The sequence below is a fragment of the Lepisma saccharinum genome, chromosome 7 (assembly GCF_977018435.1).
Source record: "Lepisma saccharinum chromosome 7, izLepSacc3.1, whole genome shotgun sequence".
Lineage (NCBI taxonomy): Eukaryota > Metazoa > Arthropoda > Insecta > Zygentoma > Lepismatidae > Lepisma > Lepisma saccharinum.
The window spans coordinates 5,436,931-5,458,662 of NC_139235.1; the positions used below are offsets into that span (position 1 = coordinate 5,436,931).

At 43.1% G+C, this 21,732-nt stretch overlaps 1 protein-coding gene across 1 annotated transcript in view; it reads right to left on the reverse strand.

The window, feature by feature from the left end:
- Positions 1 to 21,732, reverse strand: part of klar (klarsicht) — a 495,292-nt gene that overhangs the window by 40,705 nt on the left and 432,855 nt on the right. Inside the window, exon 18 of the mRNA XM_083124917.1 lies at positions 4,835 to 4,986. Within this exon, the coding sequence (XP_082981043.1) occupies positions 4,835 to 4,986 (152 nt within the window). The remainder of the gene's footprint in view (positions 1 to 4,834; positions 4,987 to 21,732) is intronic.

Below are 21,732 nucleotides of genomic sequence, written 5' to 3' on the forward strand. Positions count from 1 at the left end.
CCTGAATATTATCGACTCCACTCAGATTCCATTGACCAAGAAAAGAAACAAGTGAAAGCTGCATTAGAACCAGAACTGCCTTTGCCAGTCGTGATTCGTTTCTTATTCGACAATGAGCAGTTCTATGCTGCCAATGTTAATACGAGGATTGAGTGGTAAATGGTAATTGGTATCCAATTAGGTTAGTTATAAATTATCATTAATTTCTTGTTGTATAAAATGATTTTGATATTTGAATTCGTTCTTTCTTTAGCTAAATACGGGACAAATGGGCGTTCCGATAACATTTTCCGGGACACCGGGACATTTCTTTAAAAAAGGGAACAATCTGGCAACCCTGCTTAAGAGTGATTTAGATATCGTACTTGTTTCATCGAAAACTTATGCCATTAGTGTTGGTATTTAGTAGGATACGGTCATTTTCGTTAACTGAACTATCATCTATGTAGCACAAGAATTCATTCACATTAATTGTTGTTTGGAAAGTTAATTACAATTACTTTGGCCAAAAAGTAACTCTTACGGCTACTCATTTGAGAAAGTAACCCCGCTATAGTTTACTTTAGTAAGTTACATTTACTCTATTCTAGGTAAATACTTCATGAACTGCAATACAGCTGCCAAAAAATTAATATAAATTTCATTAAATTTTAACTAATCTACTTCAGTTTGAAATTTTAAAAAATGCACAGAGGTGATGAAATTCAAACTCATCTGTACATTGCGACAGTCACTTATTAATTTTTGATAAGAAGCCTATATCATTATCAGTCACTGTTATAAAATGTAGTATTATTATTGTATATGCTGAATACCTATGACAGGAGCGTATATTCTAGGCTAGCTATGCTATCTGCGAAACCTGAACTCTAGAGAATAAAATACAGGAGAAAAATCCATCAGAAATTGTAAATAATAATAGTCATATCAGTGAGATGATGATGCCGATTCTGAAGTTGGCAACCTGATTTCTTATGAGTTGGCAACCTGTTTTCCTATGAGTTGGCAACCTGTTTTCCTATGAGTTGGCAACCTGACTTCCTATGAGTTGGCAACCTGACTTCCTATGAGTTGGCAACCTGACTTCCTATGAGTTGGCAACCTGACTTCCTATGAGTTGGCAACCTGATTTCTTAGGAGTTTGGTATATTTATTTCTATTCATAGCCTAGGACAACGTGACATTATGAGGTAGCCCAGATCTTGGACTCCGTATACGCCACTGACGTATGAAAGTCATAAGTAGATAGATCTCTGGGCGCTATTTAATTATGGAAATGATAAAAGAGTTATTTCCGTTTTGTAGCTAACATAAAACCCGGCAGCAACAAACATTTATTTAGCAAACCATAATTCAGTTAATTACTGTTGGAAATTGTGTGTTATGTCCTAGAAGTTCTAACATAAATACTAAGAGAATCTGCAGTGGCGATTTCTTTCAGGCTAGCATTTTGTGGAAATTTGGCTGCAAGAAACGTCTTTCCACTTGAAAACAATGGAAAGTATTCAATGAATGATGTGCAAACAATTCTGTTTTATGGATTTTTTATTCTTACATGTTTATATCTATTGTTTAGAGAATCCAGAATAGACCGAGGAGAAATCAAGACTTTTCCTTGTGCGCAGAAATAAGAACGAAACCGATAAATCAGTAGCTCCTGGCAACCCTGTACCAGTTCTTCAGATTCCGCTAAGATGGACGTTCACGTTTTTAATCCTCCGACCTTGGCAGAGAGGCCAAAAAACAAAAGACGGGCGACAAATTGATACTGACGACGCTGCCGGAGGTAAGGGCGTAATGAAGGTGCCCCGCGGTGAAACCAACAAACCCCCCGCAGCCAAGAGGGGGAAGGGGGAATCCGCCACGACCCCCGGTTCTCGGGAGTCATCAAGAGGTTGCCGTCCCCCGCTGCTCTCGCGATCCCTCTTCATTGGGTTGACGAGTGACCGAGGCAATGTTACAATCAACGATTCGCCACAGGTGACACCACTGGCCTTCCATGTGGAACAAGCCGAAGTTACTTTGCATATTCAAAATTTTCGGACACTACCGAGGGAAAGAATGTGAACAGGCGATTCGATCTTCGAAATCTTCAGACGAATACAATTTTGCCGGCAATACCGGAACCAAGTCTCGAGTGTCTAATTCCCTTCCGTTTCCCCCTCCGAACTTCTCAGGTTCGAGCACCTTTGTCAGTTTCATCTAATCATCACTCATCGTCGCGGTGAGCCACAAATGGAAGAAAAGAAATGCCAAATAATAAGACAACAAACGCGTTTTCTATCGGGCCGGCCCCCGTGGCGGAGTGGTTAGCACATCGCACTACGATGCCAGGGGTCTCGGGTTCGAATCCTGGCTTTGGCATGGATATTTGTTAGTGTCCTATTCATCAATTTCATCATATCACTCATCCCCATCTTCGCAAATTAGCCAAAACTGACACAAAAAGCGAAGTAAAATAAAGAAAGTCAATCAATCAATCGTTCTCGCACCGGGTTGCAAATTCCCGTATTCGTTCTCGCACCGGGTTGCAAATTCCCGTATTCCTTCTCGCACCGGGTTGCAAATTCCCGTATTCCTTCTAGCACCGGGTTGCAAATTCCCGTATTCCTTCTCGCACCGGGTTGCAAATTCCCGTATTCCTTCTCGCACCGGGTTGCAAATTCCCGTATTCCTTCTCGCACCGGGTTGCAAATTCCCGTATTCCTTCTCGCACCGGGTTGCAAATTCCAGTCTTCCTTCTCGCACCGGGTTGCAAATTCCAGTCTTCCTTCTCGCACCGGGTTGCAAATTCCAGTCTTCCTTCTCGCACCGGGTTGCAAATTCCAGTCTTCCTTCACGCACCGGGTTGCAAATTCCAGTCTTCCTTCTCGCATCGGGTTGCAAATTCCAGTTTTCCTTCTCGCATCGGGTTGCAAATTCCAGTCTTCCTTCTCGCATCGGGTTGCAAATTCCAGTCTTCCTTCTCGCATCGGGTTGCAAATTCCAGTCTTCCTTCTCGGACCGGGTTGCAAATTCCAGTCTTCCTTCTCGGACCGGGTTGCAAATTCCAGTCTTCCTTCTCGCACCGGGTTGCAAATTCCAGTCTTCCTTCTCGGACCGGGTTGCAAATTCCAGTCTTGCTTCTCGCACCGGGTTGCAAATTCCAGTCTTCCTTCTCGCACCGGGTTGCAAATTCCAGTCTTCCTTCTCGCATCGGGTTGCAAATTCCAGTCTTCCTTCTCGCATCGGGTTGCAAATTCCAGTCTTCCTTCTCGCACCGGGTTGCAAATTCCAGTCTTCCTTTTCGCACCGGGTTGCAAATTCCAGTCTTCCTTCTCGCATCGGGTTGCAAATTCCAGTCTTCCTTCTCGCACCGGGTTGCAAATTCCAGTCTTCCTTCTCGCACCGGGTTGCATATTCCAGTCTTCCTTCTCGCACCGGGTTGCAAATTCCAGTCTTCCTTCTCGCACCGGGTTGCAAATTCCAGTCTTCCTTCTCGCATCGGGTTGCAAATTCCAGTCTTCCTTCTCGCACCGGGTTGCAAATTCCAGTCTTCCTTTTCGCACCGGGTTGCAAATTCCAGTCTTCCTTTTCGCACCTGGTTGCAAATTCCAGTCTTCCTTCTCGCACCGGGTTGCAAATTCCAGTCTTCCTTCTCGCACCGGGTTGCAAATTCCAGTCTTCCTTCTCGGACCGGGTTGCAAATTCCAGTCTTCCTTCTCGCACCGGGTTGCAAATTCCAGTCTTCCTTCTCGCACCGGGTTGCAAATTCCAGTCTTCCTTCTCGCATCGGGTTGCAAATTCCAGTCTTCCTTCTCGCATCGGGTTGCAAACTTCAGTCTTGTTTCTCGTACCGGGTTGTAAATTCCAGTCTTCCTTCTCGCACCGGGTTGCAAATTCCAGTCTTCCTTCTCGCACCGGGTTGCAAATTCCAGTCTTCCTTCTCGCATCGGGTTGCAAATTCCAGTCTTCCTTCTCGCACCGGGTTGCAAATTCCAGTCTTTCTTTTCGCACCGGGTTGCAAATTCCAGTCTTCCTTCTCGCACCGGGTTGCAAATTTCAGTCTTGTTTCTCGTACCGGGTTGTAAATTCCGGTCTTGGTTTTCACTCGTCTCGGGTTACAAATATAGGCATCTATTTTTGTATGTGAAGACACACGTTTAACAACGTAAGCGCCTCTCCCTTTACAACTTACGTTAGTGTAAACTTTTAGCTCAAGTTATGTCAGATGATCAGTTCTATTTTTTATAGTTTTACCACATTTCAAATACCTAGTTTTTAATTTTGTGGCCCGTTTCAAAGTACCCCTTTGCAGACTGAGGCCCACAGCTCTCAGGGGACTCCACCCACCCCGCCTCAACACCAAATTCCTGTCTCATCTCTCCCACTTAAAACACAAGATCAAACAAAGTGTTGCGAACCATGGCCTACATCTGATGACGTTTCATGTAAACAAAGTCTCTGCACAGGCCTACTTATAAGAAGGCATTGGTCTTGCTACCATTGAAAGCGTGTGTGGTAAACGCGTTATTTAACATTTACAAATATTGATGACTGTAGTTACCTTGGTACACACAGGAGATGCACAAATAATTAAAATTACAAATGAAGCCTTATTTAGGACTGAAAAAGTCCAGACAGCTCAGTTGGTAGAGCAACTGCCACGTATTCCAGACCCCCACGAATTCGAGTCCTGGTTGTGTGTTTTAATACACAATGATTATTGTATTCCTTTATTTTGTAATGTATTCTTTCTGTATTACTGTGATTATTAGTTTCCATTTTTAACCGAGTTAAATAGAGAGCTTTCTCTTTTTATCTGATTCTAATTCACTATTTAAGAATTGCTTACTTTTGGAAAGTTTCATCCCACACTCGGTAGAGGTCAGCTACATCGTCCTTCAGTTCTCCTCCGGGCTGGCCGGTTCCTGTGAGGAATCTGTGCACAGCAACGTTAACCTGCAGCAGCTGGGCTTTTCTATCACGCAGTGTTGCCAACCTCGTCTGAAAAGGACAAGAAAACATAGTTAAAAACTATCGGCAAAGTTGTGTGTTTTATCACATAAAAATAGTAATAAACGTTTCCTATGTAAATTGTAACTAAAAGTCAATATCTGTTGCTGAGTGGTTAGTGTAAAGTGCTACGAGGCCAGGAATTTTTAGGTTCGAATCGTAAGCAAGTCATAGCTGCCCCATCATTTGAAGTCATCCTCATGGCTGCGATTAACCAAGGATGATGAAAAGCGGCGTAAATTCACCAAAATACATACAAGCACAGAAAACCATGTTCTTGACCCTTCTGCACAGTCTATTGCTCACGGTTATGTTTAACAAGAGGCTGGGTTCAATTCTACGTGGAGATGCTTCAGTATTATCACTAAAAGCGTAGCTTCAACCCATTTTTTTAAAAGTACTGGGTGAGTCTTTTAAAAGAGGCCCCGTGGAAAATGCGCTCCTTTCATGTAGGCAACCCTGGTACACCGAAGAGAAGAGCGGGGCAGAGAACAGTCCAGGATATGTCATGTCATGTTGTCGAATATGCTTGGCACCGATATCCTGGACTGTTCTCTAACCCGCTCTTCTCTTCGGTGTACCAGGGTTGCCTACATGAAAGGAGCGCATTTTCCACGGGGCCTCTTTTAAAAGACTCACCCAGTATATACTCAGCACGGCTAGGTATAGAAATGGATCTCCTAGGCCCCTTCCCGATAAACTGTTTTGTGTTGTCGGAATCGAACCCATACTGGAAAAATAAAGTTAGCAACCTCGCTTTCTGACGTCAGCGCGGAATGCTTTCATTGCTTGGCTAAGTGGCTTCGTCGTTAGGTTAGGCTTGTTACAGTGTGTATTTATGCTTAAGAAAACTAAACTAACAACGAAGGCATTCCGCGCTGACTTCAGGAGGCGAGGTTGCTAGAGACTTGTGCGATAAGTTAAATCTCCAGTTTATTTATAAATTGTGTTTTAGAACGTGTAATAAGAAGCAGCATCGTAACTTGGGTCCTGACCAGTGATGTGCGTCTACGCGTAAACAACGATATTCTACGTTCTACACGTAGATTACGTAATCTATGTAAAAAACATGGCGAGAGGTGATAACTTAGCAAGGAGCGTCGTGGAATTAAAAGAAAATTATACTGCGTATCAGTTGATGATGTGCGAGAACTTTACATACCCTTTCTTTCAAATTCGAACAATTTCTCACCTAGGAAGAAACCTAATATAGGAAATATTGTAGTGTTTTATGGGGAAGAGACCACTCTTGCCTCACGACTGCCATCTGTTGTTGTTTTTTTTGATACTATTTATCTTCTTCCACAGTTTGTAATAGAAGAGAAGAGAAATTTTGTTGTAAATAGGGTTCTTTTCAGTTCGTGAGGAACCAGTCTAGTTGAAAGTGTCACTTTCATTTCAAGAAACCCTTGAAAATTAATTTTGATGCACTTTAGATTGTCTACGTAGTCTATGTAAACTACAACCCAATGTAATCTACGATAAGATTACGTGTAGACAAAGCATGTAGACGTAAACTTATAGTCTACGGCACATCACTGGTCCTGACTTTGACGGGGTAGGGAGGGAGCAAAATTTCAGATTAAAAAGTACCTCTAAAGTGAATTTTAATAAACCTGGCAATATTTTGGGGGGTGGGATCGCTAAGTTACGCCTGTGGTAATAAGCAAGTTGCGTTCTTAATAAATAAATAAACTTTAAAGCATTATCATTATTTCGACAGTTTACAATGTACAACATGCCAGGTTTATTACAATATTTTAAAAATTAAACGCGACTTTTAAATGTATCCATATTAACAGGCGTGCGAAAAAACGTTGAGTGTTACCAAGAATTCAATACGGTTTCTGAGCACGGCCGGGAAGGTGGGGGGGGGGGGGGGGCAGTGGACGTGGGGCACTCCTCCTGCAGAGCACGTACGGTGGCAAAGAACCCGGGTCTTTATAGCCGCTCCTACCCCTGCGTGCTATGTGGCACGCGGGGGAACCTGAATGGGACCCCTTGGGATGCTTCCCGATCACGTAGCTTCCCAATCCCACATGAAGACCGTTACATCGATCCCAGGACCTTGTAAATACTTGACTACAACGCATCAAAGGCCCCGAGTATGTCCAAGCGAAGACCCCCCGCCGATAAAAATAAGGAACGGAAATATTCAAGGAATGCTTCCACCTGAATTTATTTAAACCTTATGTCAGGGTTGTTAAAGGTCAAGGAATATTAAATAAATTCAATTCCGGTCCTGGAGAGCAAATCAGCAAGCGTAAATGAGTTCTGGACCGTAAAGAACCTTTTTGTATCGGATCAATTTAAATACGGTCCAGGATCCAAGTTCCGTATTGAAATGAAACAATACGCAACGTGGACAGAATTTAAATTGCGAGAAAAAAGGTTCTGGTCCTGAACCCAATAGAATCAATTAGAATTTGTGGGGTTCCTGGACGTGTAACAGCACTGCTATCTGTTGCGCACAGTGCTACAAGTGAGGGGGAAGGAGGAATCCTCGAATTCCCCCAAGGTGTGTTTCACTGTTACCATGTCAAAGCACAGCAGCACCCAGCTAACCCCAAGGCTCGACCATTTTTCACTTCCAAGTGCTGGTTACGGTATCAACTTTCGCTGCTGCAGAATGTTTCAACTGGTTGCCACTAGATGTCACCTAATAACACTCAACATGCTTGTGTGGTTAACTTTTGTCATTAGAGACTCCTCATGTTCAGTGCACTTGGCAAGATTTGGCATACTTATCTGGTTAATTTCAGAGTCAACAGAGACTAATGTTCAGTACACGTGACAAGATTCAGTACAATTCTCTGGTTAACATTCGAGACAAGAGAAACACGTTTAATACATATTAGCGTGTCCCAGGGAAAACTTGACACGAAATAGTGTCACGTTTTTCGTTTATTCAAAGTAGTATCCTTCAGAATCGAGACATCGCTGGAAACTATTGGAAAACTTATGCAGTTCTGAAAATCGCAAGTTTTTAGATGTTCTCAATTAAACCATGACGTTCTCTTTTTATAGCGAACTTCAATTTTGGAAACAGCCAAAAGTCTGCAGGAGAACCGTATGCACACATTCCGGGGATGACAGTTGCACATTAACAGCACTGTAGGAGAACCAAAGAAAAGTTTATAGTCGATCTCACGTGTCAACCCCAAACATATCTGACGTGATGGAGCCTGGCACTCTTGTTTAGTTCACATCCAACACGTGACGTATATTGACGCCTTTCCCAAACACACTGGAAACTACGAACACAAATGAACAGTTAGACGCAAATACGAAACCTTGAAGACACACACGGTGGCGGCGAGGTCACTTTTGCGGGGTTAAACCCTATCTACAAAGGGAAATACACCGTCCCCCCAGTTTTTTTGGCATCTTCCCCCCCCCCCCCCCGGTTTTGGAACCCAATCGCCGCCACTGCAGGCAGAATCAGTCTCCGAAAGGTAGGTACGAATACAAAGTAAGAAATAGTGCTTAAAGGTTCAAAAATACAACATAAATAGGGAAAGGACAATACGTACAAAGTGGTAATTTAATCCGTGTCCCGTTGTGTAGATTCAACTTTTGTTCCCGAGGGTGAATACCTACTGAAGAACGAAATGGCGTCATCACTTTTCTAGTTTTGCATAACTGAATTGTTCATGTGTACTCGCAGAGTTTCAAAATGCACCATTACACTCTCACCGGGCCTTTTTACATGACCTTTGTTTGACACTTAGTCCGGAGACCGAAGTCCCCTTCCTAGGTGTCGGGCCCAGCTAACGGTTTTGATTCCAGGGTACGTGTGACCGGATCGGTTTTTACCCCCGACGAATAGCCGACTCGTGCATAAAGTGACGTTGAATAATAATAATAATAATCAATAATAATAATAATTGATGTTAGCCAGCAGGAATGCTTTGCTGACTTAACGTTGAACTAAAATATAAATACCACCAGTTATGAGGATAAGTATACTATATGTTTGAACACAAATCATAGTCAAATCATAAATAACAAAAATGTATATTATATAACACACAAAAATAGACAGATTACACAACCCCTCACTATCATTCAAGCATTCACACACTCTCTCATACTGCAGGGGAATAATTACATTAACATAAATACATTGGCCCTTTTTTAGACACCATGCAATATTTAGTTTTTTCTTATGAATATTAAACTGCGCCCGAAGACGTTAATTGGCTTAGAATTAAAGATACTAAACTTTCATCTGCGCGTGCTCATTACATTCTGCCAACGGGCATGACACGTGAACTTTTTATTCTTGCAATTTACCAAAACATTTAAACAATTATTGTTTAAATTATTACTAATGCGCCTTGGAACTTCAGTAACATTAGGCAGGGCACGCAACTCGTGCAACATAGATATCAACTGCAAGGCATACATGTTTACAGAAAAAATGAAGACACTTATGTATGAATATATATTAAAAATAGCACGCAGTTAATTTACTTCCTCACTTAGCAAACTTGAGGGATGAGTTCTGCAATAGATACACGATTTATGCAGTTTTAATCAAATATTACCGAGTAAAGCATATAAGGTGACATAAACAAAAAATATTACTCAACAGTTCGGCGCAGAGCGTGGAAAAACAACAGTATGCTGTGAATCGATCTTCCTAATTAGCAATTGTTTTGAAATTTAGATTATGTTGGCAAGAAATAATTATAATCAATACCTTCGCGACTTTTAATTTTAAATACTGGTATCTTTTCGTCCGACGGCCGATCTTTGGAGGCTTGGGTAGATGATCACTCACACATATAGAAAATTAACAGTAGTATACTATACCATCTCGACGTTCTAGACGTTTCAGCGACGTTTTCCGTAGTCCTCTAAACGGCGGCGGGACGTCGATCCGCGGTCCTCTTTGCAACACTAACACTTCCCCACGCTACTTCTTTGTAGCGGCACTTCGCAATCTTCTTGGACACACCTTCCTTCACGCTTCAACATTACGGCAATCATAGACGAGGGAAAACAGCCTCTCTGTCATCTTGTCGGCCTCGTAATGGAGCGATTAATTGATTCGCATCGTCTCTCTCTCTACTCGGGGGACGGCGAAAAATGGGCGAAGTTCCTTTACCGGGGTACTCGTGGATTCTCGCTGCTAATCTCACGCGGGACGTCGGCGTCGTCTCAAGACGCAGTAGGTGTCGCTTCATTATCTCAATCTTCTCTTCCAGACGGTAGATCTAAGTGTGGGCTGATGTCGCTTCATCTTCCAATTTCTCTCTCTCTCCCTCTCTCTCCGTAGAATTCTCGTCGGGCGTCGGCGTCGAAGTACTCTAGGATGCTGATTGGGCTTCGGCTTTCGGCGGTATCATTTCATGGCTTCTAATCGGGCTGTGGGCGTTATTCGTGGCGATGTGGTGTTTGTGACGGCGTTTTAGTGGTGTGGCGTCGCGACGCTGAGCGATGATCTGCTGCGTTGTCGGCTTCATGCAGGCTAGGAAGACCCGTAGGCCTCCTTCTCTTGATTTTAGCCCGCCATAGTTGTATTAATGTTCCTCGTCACAAAACGAATAACGCGAATCCAGTGCACAGGTCACTAATTAACACGGCGTATTCGTATAACTAGTCACTGTCACTCACTCACGCAGGATAAAATACACGGCGCGGTAGAAAAAAGACAAAGTCCCGAATCTTTACTCCGACTGTCGCAGAGGTGTTGTCGGTTCGAAAACTGGCGCTAGACTGTAAGTGTTTGTTCGTTCTGCCACTATATAAAGACAGCTTGAAACTTCGAATACAACGGACTGACTTTTAGGCGCGGGAATCTGGAGTTACGACGTTGGTGGTCAAGCGTCCATTTTTTGCCTGGTCCAGCTTCTTCAAGCACACGTGTTGCGTTAAAAATGGGGTGAAAAGAATAGTTCTACCCTCATCCGGTACGTAACATGTTCCTTCAGTAATTGGCCTCCCAAGTTGACTTTCCGTCGCCAAATGCACAAAAGTCGCTCAAGAACAGTGAAGGATTTATCACAGCACCTGTTGGTTCCGAGCTCCTACGACCGAAAGGGGGAAAAGTTGACAAAAGCAGAAAAACACAAAAGGTTCAGAAACGTGGTGTTTTTCTACCGAAGCTTCAAGCGGATACGAAGTTACAGAAAAATATAAAATAACGAAAACCTAGGATAAAAAAAAGTAGGTGACAAAAACTGACTGTCATATCTCGCCCCCCCTAACTTCAAAAAAAAATTGTAGGCTTGAAAATCGTTCTCGGCTGGGGAGATTTTTGAAGGTTACACATTTTTTTTGAAAACACCCTGTATATGACTACTTTTTTTAAACACCCTATATATGAACCTATACATAAAAATACTTTTTATGTGAGCACCCTGTATATAAAACTTCACACGAAAATTCCTTGATGATTCACAATAATAATACACAAGTAAACAGGGCTCAAATAATACATAATACCAAAATACATAATGTTGAGAAATAGCAATGACATTAATAATATAGAAATAGGTGACATATAAATAATAATAATACAAAACAAATCAAATTGTGAAGTCACTGATATGAGAGCTGAACTTAACGGTATCCCGAAGGCTGTAGTCCGGAGACGCCAGGTGTTGGAGAGTCACTTCTTGTTTGCACCTGATTTCGCTCTTCAGTCCCTCGGTCCGACTGCGGGCTCCTTGATCGACCGTGGGGTCGGTAATACCCATCACGTATCTGACCTAGTTGAAACTTATCGTCGCGGTTGCCCTGCACTGTGCCGTGCGGCGGTCGACGCATATTTCCTCCTCCACGTCTGCCTCTCTGGTACTGCCGCTGTTCTCTCTGTGGCGAAGGTGGTGAAGGGTGAAAGTTCTGGTCATTGGCGCGTGGATCGTGGTGCTGTCCTCGCTGAACCATCTGAACTCGCTGGCGTCGGTCGCGGCCGTGACGATCATCTTCTCTTCTGGGACGCTTATTCCAGCGCTCTGCCCTGTCGCGTTCTTCTTCTTCTGAGCACTGGTACAGGTTCTCCAGCGTCAGCGACATCGAATCGGGGTCGAACACACAACTGCCATTAAGGTGACGCCGGACATTTTGAGGAAAATGATATATCAGCGCCGCGATTATTTCTGGAGGCGTCATTTGAGGCTGCAGTGCCTTGAATTCATTATATTTTTCCCAGAAATATTGGGCGTAAGTAACTCCCGCGTTTCGGTTGTACCTCTCGTTGCGCAGTAACATTAACATGCGTTCTACTTGGATCGGCCGCTGAAAGTGCCCTAGGAACATCTCCCGGAAAGCTTCATAAGATGTGAAATGCCTTTCATTCGTTTGAAACCAATTTTTCGCCCGATCTTCCATTAATCCCCGCAGTACAATTAACCTTTCGGTTTCCTCCATGGAAAGTTCCTCCGCGATTGCCTCGAAGTGATTTAAAAAGGAAGAAGGCAAAAGTCGGTCCGCTCCATTGAACCTTTGAAACTCCTTTTTATACTCAAGGGGCAAAAGGGCTCTTCTGGTCATAGCTGGTGCAGGGCGACGGTCTTCCCAGCTGGGTGCTTGGAGTGGGGATGTATCATTCCTTGCCCCCCTTTCGCCGTTTGTCCTCCTCGGCGCTGAAGGTTCATCGTGGTTGAGCAAAGGAACATTAGAAGCAGCAGGGGGTGGTAAAGTTCTCCTGGCCTCCGGCGTTTCTCGGTCGCGAGGGTGAGAAAGTTCCAAAATGTCCATTCTTCTTTCTAAAGCCTGTATCTTTTGGGAATGGTCATCAACCTCGCCCATTGTTTTCGCCACGCGCTCTCTCATACCTTCGAAGTTTTGGTGACAGCTCGCCTCAAGCTGGGCCGAGGATTTCCTCAATACTGTCAAATCCTGGTCCGTCTGGTCTGTCCGTCGCGACAGCGTTGCCAACTGCTGGTCCTGGTCATCAACACGGGAATCCAAGCGAGCGACTTCTGCGTTGAGTTTCTTTTCACAGTCTTGCAAGCGCGTGGAAAAACGTTCAGTTATTTGTTCCGCCGAAACACGCACCACTTCCTGGAATCGGGTCTCAAGCTGTTCTATCCGCTTTTGTGTCTCTGCATGCTCCGCTCGGATCAGCTGTCTTATCATCTCGAACATCCTGTCGTTGGTGCCGGCGCCATTATTTAATACATCATTTGTTTCTTTCATCGGAGCGACTTCTTCCGGAGGGGAAGCGGTCAGCTGATTCAGGTCTTCAAAAGGTGGCGTGGATGCAGTATTTACGACTAAGCCCCCGTGTCCTGACATTCCTGACGAAATAACACAATTACTACAACGCGGCTGCGCTTCGTTCAACGGGTCTATTACACCTAATGGGATTTCAATCCCACAAATTACACAATTCCGTGCTTCGCTCATGTTTCCGTAAATAATTTTCTCACTTCTCAATTTCATTAGATATTTAAAACACTCACTATGACCTGAGGTCGTCAGAAAATAAGTCTGCACTTCAAACACATGAAACGCACTGCAGAAAAACAATACAAACAAATAACTATCAAAAATGCAGAGAGGAGGGCACGACGGGTTCCCTTTCTGCTACCTACATAAAAGCCTACGCACACACACACAAATAAAGTCGCCACTAAATTTGCATGAAATAATTCCTAGAAAATTCGCCCTTGCCGATATTCGCCTACTTAATTGCCCTTTACGTTAATCAAATTCGCGCCAAGAAATGAATAACGCAAACTCAAAATACTAAATGTCACAAAAAAATAATAAAAACGCCACAAGAATACACGTAAACACAAAAATACCCAATAAAAGTTTTTCCAAAGCAATGAAAAAATCCTCACGCTATCTATCAATTACAAAAAAAATGAAAATGTACTTCCCTCGACGAGGGTAAAAGATAGACCGGTCCCTGATCGGGATGCCAAATTCTCACCCAAGGGGGCCTTTTTACATGACCTATGTTTGACACTTAGTCCGGAGACCGAAGTCCCCTTCCTAGGTGTCGGGCCCAGCTAACGGTTTTGATTCCAGGGTACGTGTGACCGGATCGGTTTTTACCCCCGACGAATAGCCGACTCGTGCATAAAGTGACGTTGAATAATAATAATAATAATCAATAATAATAATAATTGATGTTAGCCAGCAGGAATGCTTTGCTGACTTAACGTTGAACTAAAATATAAATACCACCAGTTATGAGGATAAGTATACTATATGTTTGAACACAAATCATAGTCAAATCATAAATAACAAAAATGTATATTATATAACACACAAAAATAGACAGATTACACAACCCCTCACTATCATTCAAGCATTCACACACTCTCTCATACTGCAGGGGAATAATTACATTAACATAAATACATTGGCCCTTTTTTAGACACCATGCAATATTTAGTTTTTTCTTATGAATATTAAACTGCGCCCGAAGACGTTAATTGGCTTAGAATTAAAGATACTAAACTTTCATCTGCGCGTGCTCATTACATTCTGCCAACGGGCATGACACGTGAACTTTTTATTCTTGCAATTTACCAAAACATTTAAACAATTATTGTTTAAATTATTACTAATGCGCCTTGGAACTTCAGTAACATTAGGCAGGGCACGCAACTCGTGCAACATAGATATCAACTGCAAGGCATACATGTTTACAGAAAAAATGAAGACACTTATGTATGAATATATATTAAAAATAGCACGCAGTTAATTTACTTCCTCACTTAGCAAACTTGAGGGATGAGTTCTGCAATAGATACACGATTTATGCAGTTTTAATCAAATATTACCGAGTAAAGCATATAAGGTGACATAAACAAAAAATATTACTCAACAGTTCGGCGCAGAGCGTGGAAAAACAACAGTATGCTGTGAATCGATCTTCCTAATTAGCAATTGTTTTGAAATTTAGATTATGTTGGCAAGAAATAATTATAATCAATACCTTCGCGACTTTTAATTTTAAATACTGGTATCTTTTCGTCCGACGGCCGATCTTTGGAGGCTTGGGTAGATGATCACTCACACATATAGAAAATTAACAGTAGTATACTATACCATCTCGACGTTCTAGACGTTTCAGCGACGTTTTCCGTAGTCCTCTAAACGGCGGCGGGACGTCGATCCGCGGTCCTCTTTGCAACACTAACACTTCCCCACGCTACTTCTTTGTAGCGGCACTTCGCAATCTTCTTGGACACACCTTCCTTCACGCTTCAACATTACGGCAATCATAGACGAGGGAAAACAGCCTCTCTGTCATCTTGTCGGCCTCGTAATGGAGCGATTAATTGATTCGCATCGTCTCTCTCTCTACTCGGGGGACGGCGAAAAATGGGCGAAGTTCCTTTACCGGGGTACTCGTGGATTCTCGCTGCTAATCTCACGCGGGACGTCGGCGTCGTCTCAAGACGCAGTAGGTGTCGCTTCATTATCTCAATCTTCTCTTCCAGACGGTAGATCTAAGTGTGGGCTGATGTCGCTTCATCTTCCAATTTCTCTCTCTCTCCCTCTCTCTCCGTAGAATTCTCGTCGGGCGTCGGCGTCGAAGTACTCTAGGATGCTGATTGGGCTTCGGCTTTCGGCGGTATCATTTCATGGCTTCTAATCGGGCTGTGGGCGTTATTCGTGGCGATGTGGTGTTTGTGACGGCGTTTTAGTGGTGTGGCGTCGCGACGCTGAGCGATGATCTGCTGCGTTGTCGGCTTCATGCAGGCTAGGAAGACCCGTAGGCCTCCTTCTCTTGATTTTAGCCCGCCATAGTTGTATTAATGTTCCTCGTCACAAAACGAATAACGCGAATCCAGTGCACAGGTCACTAATTAACACGGCGTATTCGTATAACTAGTCACTGTCACTCACTCACGCAGGATAAAATACACGGCGCGGTAGAAAAAAGACAAAGTCCCGAATCTTTACTCCGACTGTCGCAGAGGTGTTGTCGGTTCGAAAACTGGCGCTAGACTGTAAGTGTTTGTTCGTTCTGCCACTATATAAAGACAGCTTGAAACTTCGAATACAACGGACTGACTTTTAGGCGCGGGAATCTGGAGTTACGACGTTGGTGGTCAAGCGTCCATTTTTTGCCTGGTCCAGCTTCTTCAAGCACACGTGTTGCGTTAAAAATGGGGTGAAAAGAATAGTTCTACCCTCATCCGGTACGTAACATGTTCCTTCAGTAATTGGCCTCCCAAGTTGACTTTCCGTCGCCAAATGCACAAAAGTCGCTCAAGAACAGTGAAGGATTTATCACAGCACCTGTTGGTTCCGAGCTCCTACGACCGAAAGGGGGAAAAGTTGACAAAAGCAGAAAAACACAAAAGGTTCAGAAACGTGGTGTTTTTCTACCGAAGCTTCAAGCGGATACGAAGTTACAGAAAAATATAAAATAACGAAAACCTAGGATAAAAAAAAGTAGGTGACAAAAACTGACTGTCATAACACACTCCCGCCAATATTCATAAGTTGGTGAAAGATAACAACGCCAGGTGGCACTGTATTTACATTAATACACAATGCGAATGTAGAGGCCTTTGAAGTTGGAAAATTGAATCTTAATCGCTCTTAAAGTTGCAAATTAGTGTACAACATATTCAACAAATTTACGTTAAGTCATCTCTACAATGATAATTATTTTCCACAGTTTTTCCATTACATCCTACATCTCTTTCTGTTAACTAAAATTTAAAATAAATCGAAAATTTGCAGTTTGTGTGGTTTAAAATTTCCTTCTCAATACATATCAGCCATGTTGCTGCTTTAAAATCTGTTACATAAAAAGTATTAGAAAATAAATTGTTTCACATATTAAAAAAGTTCTTAGGAGCGATACTTCAATATTGAGTCATTCTGGACCCAAGTATTATGAGAACTCCTAGAAAATTTCCTGGAAGAAAAGCATCATGTTAATAAGAATTGTGTTGAAGGGGCAGCAAATTCTTAATTAAAACGCCACTTCGTACAGAAAGCTGAGACTATAATCCGTGCATGTTTTTAAATAGAGGGCTTCGGGTATTTTCGTTAGCTTTCGTGCGTGTTCGGGTAGCTATTACCCATGGCTGGAATCAACCAATCAGTCCTGGATATGGAAACGAGCTGCTTGGGAAGTAATCACAATAGGCATCACCAATCAATCCGTGCGCCGAAAGAACCCGAACCAGACCGACGATTGCCGAAGGTCTCCGATTAAAAGCGTGAACTCAGTATAGGCAAAATTCGAACGGGCAACTTGGAAGCATTTACGTATTCACTTGGTGTAATGCTACATCGAGATTGATTCGACTTCAAGGAACACGGTCGGTAACATTTCAAGACTGCGTGGAGGGGAGAAAAGGAAGGTTTAGCACCAGGAAAGGCAGTTTCCAGTGGGCGCAACGTTAGTGTTCCTTCGGATCTTGCCGGTTCCCTAGGGATCCCCCTTCCCCGGCGTACGCTCAGGGGGTAGCGAGAGGCTCCTGTCGGTTCCCATCACGCCGGCTATTCCCGTCAATAAAGGCGCCATTCCCGCTGTCCCTACTCTCTCCAAGGCCCGTGGCCAGGAATACCAACAAGCGGTGAAGGGATCCCCAGGACATTCTCTGCCACTTCTCCTAGGAGACGCAGCGGCCGCCTCTTCAGCACGGCCATTGACCGTCCTTTACGAGGCCCCCCTGCCCCATTCCTCTTCAGGCCCCCGTGCAGATATGGTCAGAGGAACACACTTGTAAACACAGGGAGTGATGGTGGGTTTATATGGGAGAAATTCCCTCGAAGAATGTGAAAATTTCCCACTTCCAAACAAAAATTTCCCTCTTCTCTACAAAAATTCCACTTCATTGTATTCTGGCTGAGGCAAGTGCACAGGTTAAGGCATTCCCTGGAAACAAATTACTTACGGTTTTAGAATCAGCATTACTGAAGAAAATTCAACTAGCAATGTTCTTTGATTAATGACATGGCCTTCGCAAAGATAAAAAACCTTTGTAGAGGAGGTCAGGCAGTTGATACAAAATTTATTGTTATCGGGATTGAAATTAATTATAGAAACTATTATAAATTAATATTAACTTAGGTGGCAAAGTATTTTTGTTATATCCTTGGGGATACTCTTCAACTCTATACACCAGATTAGTGAATACAAAGGTTGCCCTACTGTTTTGTTTATTATTTTACACTTTACACTGTCAATATCGTATATTGAAATCCATAGTTGTGCAATTTTGTTATTAACTTTTACACACTTCGTTCAAGGAAAAGCGTTGGAAGTCCTCTCGCATAAAAATATCATTTCTGGAAATTTGAAAACCGAAGAGAATCATTTATTCTTTAGATTAAGTGGTAGAATGGGAAAAGGAGTTCTGACTTGATTTTTGCATTTTGCTCTCAATTCTTTGACCTATTTTTTGTATGTTTTTGATATTCTGCCAGAATGCTAATTAAATCAACTTGGGGCTCGATTCCGCCTCTTCCTCCCTCCCAAAGCCCATGATCAATGAGTACTGGCAATTGCTGCGCTCAACAATGACGAATCGAGATCACTTGAAGAAATTTCCCTCTCCCAAAAAATCCCACCGGAAAATCCCTCCAACGAAGGGAATTTTCCCCACGACCTGCCACCACTGACCGCGACGGAAGAACTCATCCAGAAGGTCGATGTTCGACCGAGGAGGGGAAAGGCAGACACCTGGACGGCCGTAATATTGAGATGTGGGCCTCTGTGAGGAATTGATTTGTAAATAAAAGATATGTAAGCCCCGTATTCATAGAGATCCGGCCGGGACGTGACGAAAATGGAAAAACAAAAAAGTTCTCCGTTGGAAACATGTGAACCCAAGTATTGACCGCTGGCTCACGATGGCGACAGGATGCGAACAAGGGTACTGCCATCATTGTGGTGAAATTTAGAAGCTGTTCAGAGGAGATGATGCCATACGATAATAGGCAAGAGGAATCATATTAGAACCAAAATTTCGGAATCACGGGAGGCTCGATGTCGAAAGCTGAGGGGGGAGGGGGGGGCTTGCTGTCGAAACCAGGGAGCTCGTTAGCGGAATCCGTTAAGATTTGACACCCGATTCTTCAAAGATTCGAAACAAGTTGTCTGCAAATGAAAGGAAAACGATTCTTCAGATTGCAAAACTTCTAAATGGTAGGAGGTGGATTAGCAAATTACTGTGAATGCCTACATAATTAGAATACTATGCCTCATCAGTGATCATATTATAGAGCAAGCTCGATACGGACTGCGAGGAGAGCAGCGGCACTGGAGGGGGGCAGTGAGCGAGACAGGAGGACGGTTAGTGACAGGTGTGTTGTTGCAGAAATAAGAACGCACGGGGCAAAAATGTACTGTTCCGCAATGGAAAGTTCGTAAAGTTTGATGTTTTGTTTGAGTTCTTGAGTCCCCCTTGTGTACAGGAAGGCTAATCGTGACTGGGTCTACAGTTCAACGTTGGACCACTGTATGCCTCCACTGGGTATTGAACAAGGGACCCTTTGATTACAAGGCGACGCCATTACCATTAAGTCTTCGAGGCTAAAATTCGAAAGCACGTTTATGTAAATAAATAGAACTAACTAACTCCGTATCCTTCTTAAACCCGAAGGTTCATGGCTGCAGCAACACAGGCCTTCCATCTTTCCCTATCTTGAGCAAGTTCTATATACACTTTTCCATCTCTACCGATTTCCCTTAGGTCCATCTCAACGTTGTCCCTCCATCTTCGTCTTGGCCTTCCTACAGGTCTCTTACCATCAGGTTTCCCAACAAGAATCCTGTAAACTCCTCTTTCCTCTCCCATTCGTGCCACATGGCCTGCCAACCTAAGTCTTCTTGATTTAATTATTCTAATAATATCTGGACATGAATACAAATTATGCAGTTCTAAATTAACCTTCTCCACTCACCTGTCTCCTCATCCCTTTTAGGTCCAAAGATTTTCCTAAGGATCTTATTTTCAAATACTCTCAATTTATGTTCCTCTTTCAATGCAAGGGACCAAGTTTCACATCCATATAATACTACAGGAAAAATTAATATTTTGTATATTTTAACTTTTAGTTTCTTAGATATTAAACGACAAGACAAAAGTTTATGAAGAGAGAAGTAACATGCATTTCCTAAATTAAGCCTACTTTTTATTTCCTCTTTAATATAATTTTCATTTGTTAATATTACTCCTAAGTATTTGAATTTGGAAACTGGTAATAAATAGATACTTATGATATAATGTACAGCCGACTTCGATTCCCGGTGTGGGTAACCTAAGGTCGGAATTTTTCGGGCCTTGTCCTCGTATAAAGCGGCGGCTTACCCAGCCTCAATTGAATGGGTACCTGGTGGTAAAGGCAGTAGTCTGTGCGTGGTGCTAATCACGTCACCCCCCAACATGGCCGGAGAGATAGAATGTGCGCGGCCCTACCCCACATCCTTCCAATATAGGGCCTCATGGCATGGTGCAAAGTGCACGTGGAACTTTACCTTTTGTACGTTGTAATAAATAAATGTCATACATATATAAGGGTAACATCTACAATGTAATATAATCTAGGGGTACGGGGACTTCTGGAACATCCTGTACATACAAAAAATCATGCCAAAATGAAGTACCATAGGGTGCCGCTCACACCTTCTGTAACGGAACCTCCCAGACGATATTGGGACGTTCCAAGGGCCTGACGGGGAAGCGAGAGCCGGCCAAGGGATGGCGGGTGTCTGTCAAACATCGCGCCCGGCTTAGGAGTGACTTCCTCCCCCTCGCCGCAACGCACTTAGCATTCAGCGAACGTTCTCGCGTCGGCGCCCCGTTACAAGACTCGGCTTTTACCGGGAGCCGTTCTCCCCCCCTCTCCCAACCACCCGAAAGCATCCATCTAACTTCACGCTCCTCCAATAACTCCCCGCCGCACACAAAAACACCCCCGAATAATCTCTCCGCCACCCTCCCCTTCGCCATTCGTCAAGTCGGCCGCAATACCCTCGTACACACCCCGAGACCACTTGCTGCGGGAAATCCTACGCCAAAATTCAGATCGATATATCGAAAATCCTATTCAATTTAAAACAAATCCCTCCCGCGGCGGGAAGAATGAGAAGGGGCATCGTCGTGCGATAAAAGACAAAAGGAATTTCGTCGGAAGGTAATAAGGCGTGTAATGTTCTCATTTAGGCCAATTTCCCGGTAGATGTCACTGCTATCCGTTATGATATTACGCTGCAAGGATGCAGAGGTAAGATCGACGAAGAGTGTAGATTTCTAGGCATTAAAAGCAGAATAAATTGGGTAAAAAAGCTCCAAAAAATTATTAAAAAGCAAGAAAATAGCCAGCAAAATAGACACTTTCTATGAATTTTCACGGCAACTAGAAACCTTATTTTCAAAATAATAACGAACTAAAATCTTTTAAGTTGAAAATTTAGTAATAAAAGTTAGAGATTGGTTGCCTATTTTTTTTTCCTAATTTTCGCCCCACAGGTTGGTAGGTGCCGGGGCGTGCCGCGAGTTTTGATACCTTCCTGGAGATGAAGCCTCCTTATCTTAAATCAGCTAAGACCACTTGTAACATTGTTATCACAGTACGAACAAACAATTCTGAAAATGACAATTTCTAACTTTCTGAAATTAGCATGATAGCGAAGCTCCTGTTAAAAACAATGAAACTTGATCAGCATTATGGTTCAAGCATTATCTCAGGTCCCCCCCTCCCCACATACACATCTCTTAATTAATTTTACATTTTTCTTTCTTTTCTTAAAAAAAATGGAGATACAGTATCTCTCTCAGGAGTGTACAGCAT